The sequence below is a fragment of the Psittacula echo genome, assembly GCF_963264785.1.
Source record: "Psittacula echo genome assembly, chromosome: 13".
Lineage (NCBI taxonomy): Eukaryota > Metazoa > Chordata > Aves > Psittaciformes > Psittacidae > Psittacula > Psittacula echo.
In genome coordinates, this window is record NC_137749.1 from 176,760 (window position 1) to 190,212 (window position 13,453).

General features: G+C 42.7%; 2 protein-coding genes across 7 annotated transcripts; one reads left to right on the forward strand and one right to left on the reverse strand.

Annotated features, from left to right (window-relative positions):
* The first annotated feature begins 66 nt into the window (after positions 1-66).
* LOC308226588 (solute carrier family 2, facilitated glucose transporter member 11-like) lies at positions 67-9,852 on the forward strand. 5 transcript variants are annotated; one of them, XM_080628428.1, is made up of 12 exons: positions 67-599; positions 1,524-1,622; positions 2,608-2,768; positions 3,267-3,391; positions 3,653-3,782; positions 4,257-4,405; positions 5,403-5,590; positions 6,094-6,204; positions 6,318-6,419; positions 7,513-7,588; positions 7,976-8,103; positions 8,959-9,852. In XM_080628428.1, exons 1-12 carry the CDS (start codon positions 555-557, stop codon positions 9,154-9,156), a joined length of 1,512 nt encoding a protein of 503 aa, XP_080484554.1. In that variant the 5' UTR covers positions 67-554; the 3' UTR covers positions 9,157-9,852. The 5 variants fall into 5 exon arrangements, with proteins under 5 accessions (XP_080484554.1, XP_080484555.1, XP_080484556.1 ...); XM_080628429.1 differs by having other exon boundaries at positions 67-285; XM_080628430.1 differs by having other exon boundaries at positions 8,964-9,174.
* A 154-nt stretch (positions 9,853-10,006) lies between these two features.
* HSCB (HscB mitochondrial iron-sulfur cluster cochaperone) lies at positions 10,007-13,428 on the reverse strand. Of its 2 annotated transcripts, none has more exons than XM_080628439.1 (6): positions 13,037-13,428; positions 12,870-12,966; positions 12,357-12,446; positions 11,673-11,817; positions 10,767-10,814; positions 10,007-10,155 (listed from the first exon to the last, which is right to left on the reverse strand). In XM_080628439.1, the coding sequence occupies exons 1-6, from the start codon at positions 13,306-13,308 to the stop codon at positions 10,064-10,066; spliced, it is 744 nt and encodes a 247-aa protein (XP_080484565.1). In that variant the 5' UTR covers positions 13,309-13,428; the 3' UTR covers positions 10,007-10,063. The 2 variants fall into 2 exon arrangements, with proteins under 2 accessions (XP_080484565.1, XP_080484564.1); XM_080628438.1 differs by having other exon boundaries at positions 12,597-12,966.
* Between the last annotated feature and the right edge of the window lie 25 nt (positions 13,429-13,453).

Consider the following 13,453-nt stretch of genomic DNA (forward strand, 5'->3'; position numbering starts at 1 on the left):
CGGGGGGTGATGGTCTCACCGGCTTCAAGGCGGCCTTAGGGCAGCTCGAGTCCCGCTGCGGGCGGCCCCCGAGAGCGGCAAAGCCCCGGCAGCCATGGGAGCGCCTGGACAGACGCACTGTTGTCTGCGGCCCAGTGTGACCTCCGCGTGTGGCGGGCAGAGCCTCGGGCTGGGGCGGGCTGCTCCTGGGGACGCCAAATCCCGGTGACGTGAGGGCTCAGCTCCGAGAGCTGCCGCGGCGGGACGCAGAGAGGAGCGGAGCCGGAGGCCATGGCTCACCGCCAGGTGAGCGTTGGCGCTGTCGGTGACTGCATGGCGCGGAGGGCCCGCGGGCGGGTTTGTGCTCCGACAAGGGTGAACGGTCCTGTGACGCTTTGCGGGAGTGGAACGTTGCCGTCCTGATGAGTCGAGAGACACTGAGAACACCAAAGGCTAGAGGTGGAAGGCAGAAACGTGTTTAAATAGAGTAACAACTTAATTCTTTGGTACCTTTTATCCCTGTAGTGTAGTTTACTAACTTTTGCAGAGGAAATCGAATTCAGCCCATACTAAGAATGGAGTCCCAGCCCCTGCTGAGAGGGTGTACTGCACGTAGCAAGGTAAGTACTGCCTTGGCCTCTGGAGATGGGTCCTTGCAGGGAGTTTGTAGCTTTAACAGTGATGCACGCATGTGAAATTTTATGGTTTCATGGCTACTTTTAAGTTTAGATAGGCAGGCTCATGAAGTTTTGTTTTTTTCCTTAGACACCTAGCTGTGTTGTAAAGTGGAAGCTGTAAAAGTGTGCTTGCTGATTCTTACGATTTGCATTGGATGTAAATTGAATTTTGTGTGTGGCATGTTTCTGAAATGACGTGACAGTCCTTCTAAGCTGTCAGGAGTGAAGTAGTTTACAGAACATACATGGAAGCTCCAGTGTGACTCAAGATGCTAGTGTAGTGAGCAGACTGATTTGGGCAGGAGGAGGAGCAGAGCTGTCATAACAGAACATAAGCTGTGTGATGTATGTTAATGGTTCTGCGGTGGTTTTGTTTGTTTTCCGTCTTTTCTAGATTCCAGGTTGTACCTATGAGACACAGATTATGTTGTCAGTATTTGGTTAACAGAAGGGTCTGAGTGTGCGGTGCTAATATGCACCACCTCTGGTTTTATTTTTTCTACTGTGCTTGCTGCAGCCCTTACTCTTAATTCATTGCTTTGCTTGTCATTCAGAGAAGCACTTTTTATTCTCGAGGAAGCTGTACTATGCCGTCAGCAGTGCAATGGTTGTATTGCTTACGATGAACCTGCATACTTGTAATTGTTGCATCTCTAAAAGGTGTCAGTGATTATGGCCAAAGTCTGCATGAATTTTTTTCTCTTGCTGCAGGTGTTTGAGAGTTTATGTAGTTTTCTAAATGAATGCTTTAACTGTTCAAAACTAAATACATTATATATTTCACTACGATTTTCTCATAGATGTTACATGCATGTGGGTTCAAAGCTCTTTCGCTTTTCATTCCCATTACTCTCGTCTGTTCTCTAGCTCCCCAGCTGGACCTTGTTTCTGGCTGTTTGTGCTGTTGGAATTGGAGGAACCTTTCAGTATGGGTATAATGTTTCCATCATCAATGCCCCCACCCAGGTAAAACATGGTCTGTTGTTCTGCAGTGACGGAGGTATCCTGTCTAACTGGCTGAGAGGCCAAACGCACTTCTACTGTAATCACAACAGCACCAAAGCAGGCTTCCTCTCCTATGAAGGATTCGTGTTGCTTTCCAAAGTGGTTTCATGTGAATTTGTACCTCCCATCAGAGGTGTGGTGTGTCAGATAAAAGTGACAAATAGGCCACATAAATACCTCTGTTAAAGTCTGTTTTAGAAGGATTAACTGACCAAATAAGGAACATCTTCCAGTTACGCTTTTGACTAAAATAGCCCAAAACATTAAGAATAGAGTGTAACGTTTTCAGTTGGAACAGACCTACAACCTAGTCTAGCTGCCTGACCAGAAGTTAAAGCCTGTTAGTAAGGGCATTGTCCAAATGCCTCTTAAATGCTGAGAGGTTTGGGGCATTGACCAGGAAGCCTGTTTCAATGTCTGACCAGACCACCCTTTCTGTAAAATGTCACCACTGTTTCCCCTGATGCAGCTTTGAACCATTCCCATGTGTCCTGTCACTGGATAACAGAGATAAAAGATAGTTACAGTAAAAGGCAGCTTACTGAGAAAGATCTTAGAGAGTCAAAAACTTTAATGTGTACTGTCCGAGTTATCTTGTAGGTATTTTCACCTACTTGTTACATTTGGGTCCCTTGCCCTGGTCTTGAGGATTCTGTGTATTTTGTGGGTGACTCCACAGGATCTGAGCAGATGCTATGGTGAAAGTGATGGCTATCATCTGCTGTTAGCTCATTTATTTTCTTTTGAAACTGTGAAAATTGAATTTGCCACAGCATCGTATGCTTGTTACTAAGGTTAAAATAAGCTGTTTGTGAAAGAACATGTAATATGCTGGAAAGGAGGGGGAGGCCAGGCAGTTTCTTCTTCTGTTAAGTCTTTGTTTGCTGGCTAAAACTGGAGCCTCTGATTACACATAATGCTCCACATTCATAATTCTTTTCTGCAGCATATACACAGGTTCTTAAATGAAACCTGGACTAATCGTTATCACAAGGCACTAAACCCAGATCTGCTGACTTTTCTTTGGTCTGTCATCGCTTCTGTATTTTCACTTGGGGGCCTGTGTGGAGCCCTTGTTGGAGGCAGCATGGCAATTCGGCTGGGCAGGTGAGTTAATCAGGTTCAGCATGCTTCCTTCTACTTTCTCACTGGAATAGAAAGTACATAAATGGAAAAAAGTGGGAGAAAATGTACCTTAGGTGACTAAAAAGGGTTTTCACTTTGAAGCAGAGTTTTCTAGTAGAATTTTACAGTTTGCTCCAATTTGACTTTAAAAGGTGAGATTTGAGTTACAGCCTTCCAGTCTAGTCTTTCCATGACATTTACTGGAATCTAAGTAGGAGTATATGCACATGCTGCATGGCAGGAAACACAGGTCCCATGTATGCATTTGCAGCCTTCATGCCAGTAAGGGCATACTGTGTAATTTGTAACATTTTGTGTGCATGCTTTATAGATACAGCATAAATGAGCAAAGCCCCACTCCTTTCTTCAGTATAAACCCAATTTTTTTCCGTATTACCAGAAAGGAGATGTTTAAAGAGCGTGTTATTGCAGATTTCCTTATTTTTTAATTTTTTTTCCTACTTTTTTTGTCCTATTTAGGAAAGGAGCTCTTTTGATGAATAATATTATAGCAATACTGGCCTCCATCTTAATGGGGATCAGTTTTCCTACAGGATTGTTTGAGTTGCTGATTGTTGGAAGGTTTTTGATTGGCATAAATTCAGGTGAATTCTCTCCTATTCTTACTTTCAGTAAACTATGGTGAATGCTAAATTATTACTGCTTTTTCTTTAGGTATTTTGATATGTGTTTGTGTGCTGCTTTGTAGATATGATAACAAAAATGTTGTGTAGTCTAACTTGGAATCTGAAGGCAGCTAAAGTAACAGGAAACTAACCAAGTCTGATTTCCTACATGTTTTGGTTCAGTAACTTGTTTCAAAGCAAAATCTATTAATAGAAAAATGTTCTTCCATTTACTTGCAGGTGTTGGGATCTGTGTGCAGCCTCTGTATCTTGGGGAGGTTGCCCCAAAACATCTTAGAGGTGGCATGGCCATGGGGAGTTCCATCTTTCTGACTGGGGGGATTCTGATGGGACAGATAATTGGTTTGAGGTTAGAAATGCATTTTGTTTTGCTGACTTGTGCTACTTGCATGTAAAGAATTCCAGTTCCCTGCAGCTCCCTGCAAAATGTTCATTGTGGCCATTGCAGCATTAGTGACTCAACTTCACGCTTTACAATGTCTACCTGTAAGAAGAAAACCCTCCTTTTGTCACCTTGTTCCCACAGCTACACACCATCTTTGCTGTCTCCTCAGGGAGATATTCTCAGTTTAGAGCAGCATCAGTAAAACAGTTACATTTACACTTTTTTGAGTTCCTTTCTGTCCAAAATTATTGTGTAATTTTCAAAAACAAGTGATGCTGCTGACCTGACGGTGATGTCCATATGCTTTTACTTTCCTGCGTTGCTAGAAAACACTGTTTTGGAGAACCTGAAAATAATGCTTAAGACCAACACAGCAATAAGCTAATTAATTGTAGGGTTTCCCCTCTTCTGCCCCTTCTTTTTCCATGTCTCTCCCAGGGAATTATTAGGTGAAGAAATGTATTGGCCTCTCTTGCTATCCAGCAGTTGTTTACCAGCATTTGCCCAACTTCTATTCCTGCCATGGTTTCCTGAAAGCCCCAGATATCTTCTTATCGACAAGGGTGATGAGCTGAGCTGTGTCAAAGGTAATTTTCAGTGTTTATACTTCCTTTGTGTCTTCAGAAGAGTACAAGGAGTATCTTGGGTTCCGGATTCTCCTTTTGTCTGTATCAACACAGCACATTTTTATTGCATAGTCCTTTTTGGCCCATGTTTTTCCTTCAGTGAACTTATATGAAAATAGGGATTGTGGAACTCAGGAGTCTGTAATTGATTGTGAACGCTTCTCTTCATACGACAAGAAGAACCTAAACATCACAAAAATAGTTTTGTTTTTTTTTTTCACAATAGAATGCAGAAGACATTGAGGCCATTCGTGTCCTCACATGCCATAGAGAGTGTTTTCCCTGCCAGGGAGACCAGGTGGAATAGTACTCCAAACAGTGAAGTATTAGTCCCTATAAGTAAACAGGTTCAATTTATTCAGGTTAAGGTCTGTTAAAAAAATATGAAAAGATCGTCTCTAAAATAATAAGTAGTTAATAAAATTGAGAGGACAGAAAAAATGAGATTCCAATTTACAAATTTGGACAATAAAATACATATTTTTCAGAAATGTGTTCAGTTTTTCTACTTCTGCTGGTATGGTAATACTGATACAGTTCACAGTGACATAAAATGACACTTGTGATGCCTGGGTCTTCCATTTAAAATGCTAAATAAATGAGAGACTTTAACAAAGGAGATTTTACCTTCTTAGCATTGATAGGGTTGCATTCGATTGAATTTTCATTATATGCATAAATAAAGAAAAAACCACTTCTCTTGCTTTTCTTCTGTTCTTTTGAAGTGCTGTTGATGAACATATGAACTTTTACCTGTCTGGAAAAGGTACTAGCAGATAAACCAGTGTGCCTTGTGGCAAGATCTTCAACAGAGGAAGCAACTGCAATTCACCACAGCAAAAAATGTTGGAAACCAGCAAGCAAAAGCCAAGTCAAAAAGCAATGTTTTCATATCCCAGCAGATATGTGTCAGGAGATATTTTCCAGAAGTTGTGAGAGTATTTTCTTCTTTCTTCAGCTTTGAAGCGATTTCATGGTTCTTCAGAGTATGGAAGGGAGATGGAAGACATACAGCAGGAAGGCTTTGCCTTGGATGGGGAGAAGGCCAAGAAGCCCTGGCAGTTATTCACTGACCGTGCTGTAAGATGGCAGCTTATTACTGTTACTGTGATGACTATGGGCCAGCAGCTTAGTGGGATAAATGCTGTAAGTTTCTGTACCTACAAACGGCTTTAATAATGATTTAATTTCCATGTGGTTTTCAACCTTTTATTAACAAAAAGATCCACATAGATCCCACATAGAAATGGGATAAGTGGGAAAGAATATTTTAGTGGTACTTCTGTGTTTTTCTCTTAAATTTTTTCTCATGTCTGTGTTTCTAGTATGTAAATTTCTTTAAAGAGTGATTTAATACTTCCATATTCTTCTGAGAAAGTAGATGAAGGTCAGTCAGCTCACCCGCTGTGTCTGGTTTCAGAATGTGAAATACTATGTTCAGTAGGCTGGATAATTAAATTTGCTTGTATCATAGCAATGTATTTACCTAGATATGAATTAAGCAGATTTTTGTTGCTGTTTATGTCAAATTAATAACTCAAATATAACACACATTAAGCTGTGTGTTTAGTATGAACTTGACTTTGTTTCCAACTGATGATTTAACTTCCAGGAAAGTCCCATTAGTATTTATTTTTTTCCTGTTGTAGATTTATTTCTATGCAACTTACATTTTTGAACAAGCTGGGATCTCAGCAGAACAAATCCCATATGTGACCCTTGGCACTGGAGCTTGTGAATGCCTCACAGCCCTCACATGTGTAAGTAGCGATTTATCCTACCTCCTAATGTCAAGAGTACAGATGCCTCTTGAATAAGAACACGGGTAAATATGAGATCAACATAGTAACGGAAAATGATGTCTTGTACACAGGGTTTACTGATTGACTACGTGGGAAGAAGGTATCTCATCATTGGGGGTTATCTCCTTATGACCCTTTGGAGCATTGTTTTAACGTTCTCCCTGACTTACCAGGTATAAAGAAGGACTCATTAATATTACATGATACGACTGTAGTGAGTGAAAATCTGTGACACTAAAAGAAGCTGGAAGAGAGGTTTAAACAGCAGCATAAAAAGTGACAGCACTTGAAAGATTCGATCAATTCTGCAGCTGTATTTCCTTAAAATAAGAGATTTGGTCATGTATTTGTCTTAAAGCTACAGCTGTGTTTAATGCTGACAAAACTAAGTGATGACAAAATGGCATTTATTTTAGCAGTTAAAGTCATTTTAGGATGAAATCCTCATAGTTATGATACTAAGCATCGGTGTTCAGTCATTGAACTATAAAGTGAACAAACAATATTGTCAGGATGCTGAAGTTCAAAAGATACTTAAATTCAAAGTGTAATTTCACAAAAACTGTCGGAAACTCACTAGAGAGATTCACTTCAAATTATGCTCTACACTTATCATACAAAGATGACATCCTGCCCCGCTTTTTACCTGCAGTGATTTCTGCATGGTTGAGGTGAAGCAAGCTGCTAGGCCAGGCAGCAGGTTGAATGAGTCAGCCTGGGCAGAGGCCTTGGTTTAATTGTTCTAATTGTAACTTCTGTAAATGTCTGTTTGCTTTTGAATAATGGAATTTCAAGCTTTAAGTTTGGTCTTTCTAATGCACCCAGTTTCGTATGTATATAGTAATGCTAATGTTTCTTTACTGTGCTATTGAAATATGTGTATAGATAAATAATGATATAGGAGGAATCTGTTCATGCTGTGAACGTGGTTTGTGGCAGCTAACTCATGGATCAGTATAAAATACCAAAATAAACTGACAAAATGTTAATAACATGTAATTGCTGTGTTCAGTGTTCATGTCAATTTACAGCCTCAGAGGACTAATTCCAAATCTCAGCAGAAGTGCTAGACTCCATTTAGTACAAATTACTAAATGAACAATATTTAATTTCTCTGAAGCAATACTGTGAAATAAGTCAGCTGTAAACAGCCATGAATGACTGCCTTAAAGGCAATAAAATAACAAAAGAAAATGTAACTGTTAAGCCAGACTTTAAAACCAGATTCTCAAAATCTGAACTAAACCTTCTTCTCTTCTGCTGCAGGAACTGTACCCATGGGTGCCTTACGTGAGCATGACATCTATCTTTGCCTTCATCTTGAGCTTCGGGTTGGGGCCAGGTAGGACACAGTAACTAATGCATGTTCTGAAGTGGTGAGGGGAATGGCAGCAGCTGTGTTCTCTAAGCCAGGCACTGGTGTTTCTGTAAGGCTGCTGTGCTCTGGCAAAGGGACACAGTGAGCCTGTGTGCTAGTGCATTTTGCCTCCATAGCCTCAGTGTGGGTCAGCTATGCATGAGCAGTCTCTGTTCTGCCTTAAGTTCAGTCCAGTCAGACACGAAGCAAGCAGCAGCCTGTTTGGTTTTCCCTGCCTCCCTGAGCAGTGCTGCAATGGGGCTGCTCCTCAGGAGGACACTTACTGCATGGGCAGTGGATTCAAAAATGTGCCATTATGAATATATATACAATTAGGTCAACAGCTCCTTGTTTCTGAAACTCACTCCCCAGGTGGCATAACAAATACCCTGATAGCTGAACTGTTCATACAGTCATCACGTCCTGCTGCTTACATGATAGGAGGAACCATCAGCTGGGTTAGTTTCTTCACCATTGGGATGCTGTTCCCCTTCGTAGTGGTAAGTGCGTGCAACACATTTTCCAGATTGCCTCACCTCTTGTTTAATCTTCTCTCAGGCTCCATCATAGTGTTATTTCCTGATGCAGTAGCACTTACACATAGGGTGCTCACTACCCCTCAACCAAGTGTAACTAGAGTCAATCCCTCTTAAAGGATTTACTATTTTTCAGACAAAAAATAGTAAACCATGATAAATGAAAATGGAAAGTAATGCCTGGGTTTCAGAGCAAAAAAAATGGACCACAGAAGGCATCAAAACTAGAAAAAGGTCATCAGATGCAGAGATCCAGATAACACATCTCTTAATGGGGCCTTGTGCTTCTGTGGCAAAGTGAAGTAGAAGTAGTGCCTGGGGCTGATGGTTCACAGCTCTGAGAACTCCCAGAGCTCTGTACAGAGGAGTTTGTGATCAGGAGGATTACTAGGAAAACAGTGGAGGCTTTCATCCCCAGCTTTGTGTTCCCAATTGAGAGTAAAACATGCAGGAGCAGCAGGTGACAGGGCAGCCTGACCCACCAGCAAGATAGTTGTTTTTTTAATGAATAGCATTGGCAAATACTAACATTCAGAAAAATCAGATAATCTTAACACTGTGGATTGTTTGGTCGGGTTTAAATGGCCTTCCTTTTTTTAATAAGAGACCTAACAAGTGTGTTGCACAGGGCTTGGTAGTCTTCTATCTAAAAAAAAAAAACAACAAATGTAAAAGGTTACATATAAGGTGAGGATATGTTGAATGGCTTTTTATTAAAACTATCTGAGCAGCAGCATTAGGTGTAAAAAAAAAAAGCTTTTTATTTTCCAGACACCACTTTTGGACTTGAAATATTTTACATTCAAATTTCTTTTTCAGAACAGACTGAAGCAGTATTGCTTCCTGGTGTTCTTACTGGAGTGCTCCTCTGTGGCTGCTTTCCTCTTCTTTGTAATTCCTGAGACAAAAAACAAATCTTTCCTGGCAATCAAAAAGGAATTTCACAAGCTTAATTTTGGAAGAAATAAAAAGGAAATGGAGCTTTATGAAAGAAGACAACTCCATGATGGGTTTTAAAAACCTTCTGTGGGATTTCACTGCTGCAGAACTTCCATGAAGATTATGAATAGCATCTTCTAAACTAGCTGTGCAATCCCATGAACAAGCAGTTTATTCAAGCCTCCTGTGTATTTAGAGGACATTTAATAAAAGGCAACTTAAATAACTTCTTTGAAAGATTTAAGGACACTCCTAATCTAGTCCCACCACTGTATCTGTACAAAGACAGGCCAGCACCTGTCTGAATTACTGCTATTTGTAACACATCTTATTAGAAAAACTTCTTTCCTAAAAAGGTACAAATAAAACAGATTATGAGGTTTGAGTTTGGGATTATTTTTTTGCCTTAACTAGCATCTTAACATTTTAAACTCAGCAACAGGGTGAAGCTTCTAGTTTTGAAGGTCAGTTCTGGCAGACTGAAATCACCATCACAAAAAGCACTACGAAGCAGAGAGGACAGCAACTAAATACAGTTCACCTCCACAAATCCTTCAAGATGGTCTGATAGAACAGACCCAAGGAGGACATGGAGTTTGAAGGACCTGTTGAACGAGCTGTCTGCTTCATCTCCACCATTTTATCCGGGGCTCTTTCTCAAAAGAAATCACTCGTATTTTATTAGCCAAAATGTAAGAAATCCCAGTTACATCCAGTGTTTGTGTACTCTGTGATACTCGTGTCTGTACCTGTGACTGCTGAGACACTGGTCCTACCTACTTTACCCATTACAGCTTTTCCTGGGTGTCAGCATTTCCTAGTTCCATCTATTACTCAGTAAGTGCTGGATTTCTCTTACGTTTATCTCCCTTCTCTCAGAGTGAAAGATTTTAGTCAAAAGTTAGGAAGCAAACACTATTTTTCTCACTTGGTAACTAAATTAGCTGTTTAATTGAAAATAACATTAACAGTAAAGGAGGCAGCATCAGGAAGGGATCTTCTTGTTCTTTAGTTTATCCTTTAAGTTTGCAAAATACTTCATTTTGGCTAAAAGCTTCTTTGCTTCCTGAAGGTCATCTGAAATGAAAGAAAACATGATTAGTTACAGAGGCTGAATTTTCATCTTCAAATCAATCTCAAGATTTCAATGACAGCACCTGCTGCAGCACTAAAAGCTGCAAGCTGCAGGGGCCCATAATACACTATTAAACCAGCATGCCTACTGGTTTCATCTTGGATCGCTTTGGAACACCTCGACTGAGGTGCTCAGCACCTGGTACTCCACTGACAGCTTCTGTTGTCAGAGCAAGATCCCCCAAATGCAAGTCTGAAACCTCAGAATTGGTGCTAAATTTGGGCAAGTCTGACCTTCCTGCTTCTCTGGGAACCAAGCAACCAAAACAGTTTTTAGCATCTGCATTCCCATAGGAAGGGATCATCTGGGTGCAGATTGAATTAACTGGAACTTTTGTACTGGATGGGGTTTTTTACAGCTAATGCGAGGTTCTGAATTTCCTGCATCAGCAGAAAGGTCAGCTTTTAGTATTTATTCTAAATATCATACAAAGAACACTTGTGTTTGCAGTATTTCTGTTCTGTAGTTCAGGAAATATTTGCCAGTAGGAATGTGGGGTTTAAGCATTTAGAGCAGGTTTGTATGGCAACCAAATGCTTCACAGAACAGCTACCTCTTTCAAAAGCTGCAGCCACCTCTCTGGTCAGTTCTTCATGTTTAACTGTAAAACAAATAATTTCATTCACTTTTTGTTACATACTTAATATATTGAATACCACTGCATTTTGACTGTCTGTGGTGGGAAACCTAGTTGATAGCCTCACACTCTTCTGGGAGCTGAGCGAGCTTTTCATCTTAATGCTGTGATTCATGTAATTACAATTACAGGCAGATAAGCTTCTTTGATTAAACAGGTTTACAGAAAGCAACTGCAATGCAAATCAATGGTCACTAACTTCCCAGAGCTCTAAGTTACTTTTGGTGTTCACTCTGCTACAATTAATTTTAGTCTATTCTACTTAATTTTTATTTTTGTTTTTCTAATTGCTTTTGGCACACTGTTATTGCAAAGAATTAAACAGACCACTAAACTTCATGTTTTGGGCATCACCAACAATATAATTGAGGAAGTTGCTTGTATAAGGATAATAACCACTTAATATAATGGGTTTTAAGTTGAAGAAGGTGAAAGAAGTACAATTTCAGTATAAATTAAATTATTTAGTGTGGTCAGTCAAGCATTTTATTAAACTTCATTTTGAGTGGTTCGTTCTTTTACAACAGCCCACTCGCCCTGATCTGCTGAGTAAGTGCCTTTATGTAGTCAGTTGCTATCCCTCTTTTGCCACCAGAACAGGTCCTACTGTGCAGACTTTCTCCAGACAGAGCTGATGTTTAAATTAAAAATGGCATAAACTGGTACAGACAACTTTTTCTGGGGGGAAGCTCTTGCAGTGAGTCAATTCAAGACTAACACAAGTTAGAGATACTAAAATATGTTGATAAAGAGTCTTAGACTCTCATATTACACAAGATAGAGTATTTTAGAGCTATATAAACACCTCATATTATAACCTACCTTTAATCAAAGTGTCAATTTCTTCAAGGATACCGTCACTTTTAGACTCTGCTAATTTCTCATTAATTTCCATGATTTCCATGAGAAACACGGAGTCTGCATCACAGTCTGTCTCCTGTGCTGGCTCTATTCCATGCAGCTCCAGCTGTGGAATGATGGGGATTTGGAAATGCTCATTCTTACATCTATTTCAGTATGAATTTTCTTGATTCTTTAGTCCCTGAACAGGGCTCACTCAGATTCATAGCTGATAAACTTGCATTTTATTCCAGGAAATATGCATGAGTTGGCTTAAAACTGACTCCAGAGGTAAACCATGCGAATCAGCTGTTGGCCAGAGGAAAAAAAATCACAGCAAAGGTTTTGAGGCCAGACTGGAATTTCCAAGGAACAGCTACGGCCAAACACAGCGTGAGATGCAGGAAACAAATGAGGATGACATGAGCAGCAAGTGAGATGGCAACAGTCAGTGAAATGTTAAAGAAAATATTCAAAAAGCTTATCAAGTTTTAAGACAAGGTTGTTTTGGTCTCTTGTCAATCTCTAGTAGCCCTCTTCTTCAGAGGAACACAAATCAGCGTGTTAACAATGGAGCTAATGTCTGACTCAGTGTATTACCACCAGCAGCCCCAGTCACTATGATCAGCTATATGAGCAGTGACAAAATACACAGTGACACCTTACCAGATAGATGCCGCGGCTCAGAGGGTTCAGGAGGGTTTGATACGCCTTGTTAATCAAGGACGAGTGTTGCTCAGAGTAGTACCGTTCCTCCTGCGCATGGATGATAAATAACAGTAACAAGTTAATAAGAAGCAGCAAATGCATCACACTGCTACCTGCAGGGAGCGCGTTCCCCAGCCACACGTGTGCATAAAGCCGAAGGGTGGCTTCTGGCAGAGCTGGGGTGCGGGGAGCCAGCACCTGTGCACGTGTCCCCGCGCTCGGAAGCGCCAGCCCCTCATCACCATCCTCTGCCGCGAGTCTGGGCCTGTAAGTCTGCTCTAAGCACCGGGAAACAAGAGCCAGGAGTGCCCGCAGCCCCGGCGCTCTGCCGCCGCCCAGGACGGCGCAGCCGGACGCAGGAGGCGGCTTCTTCCCGCCCGGAGCCCCGCAAGCGCCGCACGCCCAACCCGGAAAACCGAGCGGGCCGCGCCGGCGGCAGACTGGCCGCCTCTTGCTCGTCCCTGCGCTCACCGGCGGCCTCTGGCCGAAGCGATCGGGGTGAACGGCGCGCTGCAGGCTCCGGAACCGCCGCTGCAGCTGCTGCGCGTCGACGCGGAAGGAGCGGTCACTGCGGACGACAGGAGCCGGCGTGAGGCCCCGCGGCCGGCCGGGCCCGCGGCCGCCCCGCCCGCACTCACCAAGCCATCAGGCGGAAAAGGTCGGGCCGCGGTCCCGGCGGCTGCAGGGAGCGGCACCCGGGGCAGAAGAGCGGCAGCCCCTCGGCACCAGGGAGCGCACTGCCGCAGCTCCAGCACCGCGGAGCCGGGGCCGGGCCGGTCCTGCCGCAGCGCGGGGCGAGTTGCGAGGCACGCGGCAGCCATAACCCAACGCCAACCCACCGCAGAGCAGCCCACATCCCGACACGCAACTTCCGGCGGGTCCCGTGCCCATCCGCCTGCCCGCCCCTCATTGGCTCAGCTCACGGTGGGGCGGGGCCGGGCTCGTGCGCGCGCAGCACCGCGGCAACCGGGAGCAGCGGCGATTCCGCCACTCGTGAGTTACCCCGGGCCCCGTTCCCGGCCCCGTTCCCAGCGGCTCGGCCTGGGGCGAGGTGG

Bases quoted from the DNA above. Each gene is read 5' to 3' on its own strand.
- LOC308226588 (XM_080628428.1), top strand. From the start codon at position 555: ATGGAGTCCCAGCCCCTGCTGAGAGGGTGTACTGCACGTAGCAAG. The intron at 3,783-4,256 runs GTTAGAAATGCA...TGTCTCTCCCAG, and splicing joins GGACAGATAATTGGTTTGAG to GGAATTATTAGGTGAAGAAA. The intron at 6,205-6,317 runs GTAAGTAGCGAT...TCTTGTACACAG, and splicing joins GCCTCACAGCCCTCACATGT to GGTTTACTGATTGACTACGT.
- HSCB (XM_080628438.1), bottom strand. From the start codon at position 13,308: ATGAGGGGCGGGCAGGCGGATGGGCACGGGACCCGCCGGAAGTTGCGT. The intron at 12,967-13,036 runs GTGAGTGCGGGC...TGTCGTCCGCAG, and splicing joins CTTTTCCGCCTGATGGCTTG to TGACCGCTCCTTCCGCGTCG. The intron at 10,815-11,672 runs GTAGGTTATAAT...TTTGTTTTACAG, and splicing joins AATTGACACTTTGATTAAAG to TTAAACATGAAGAACTGACC.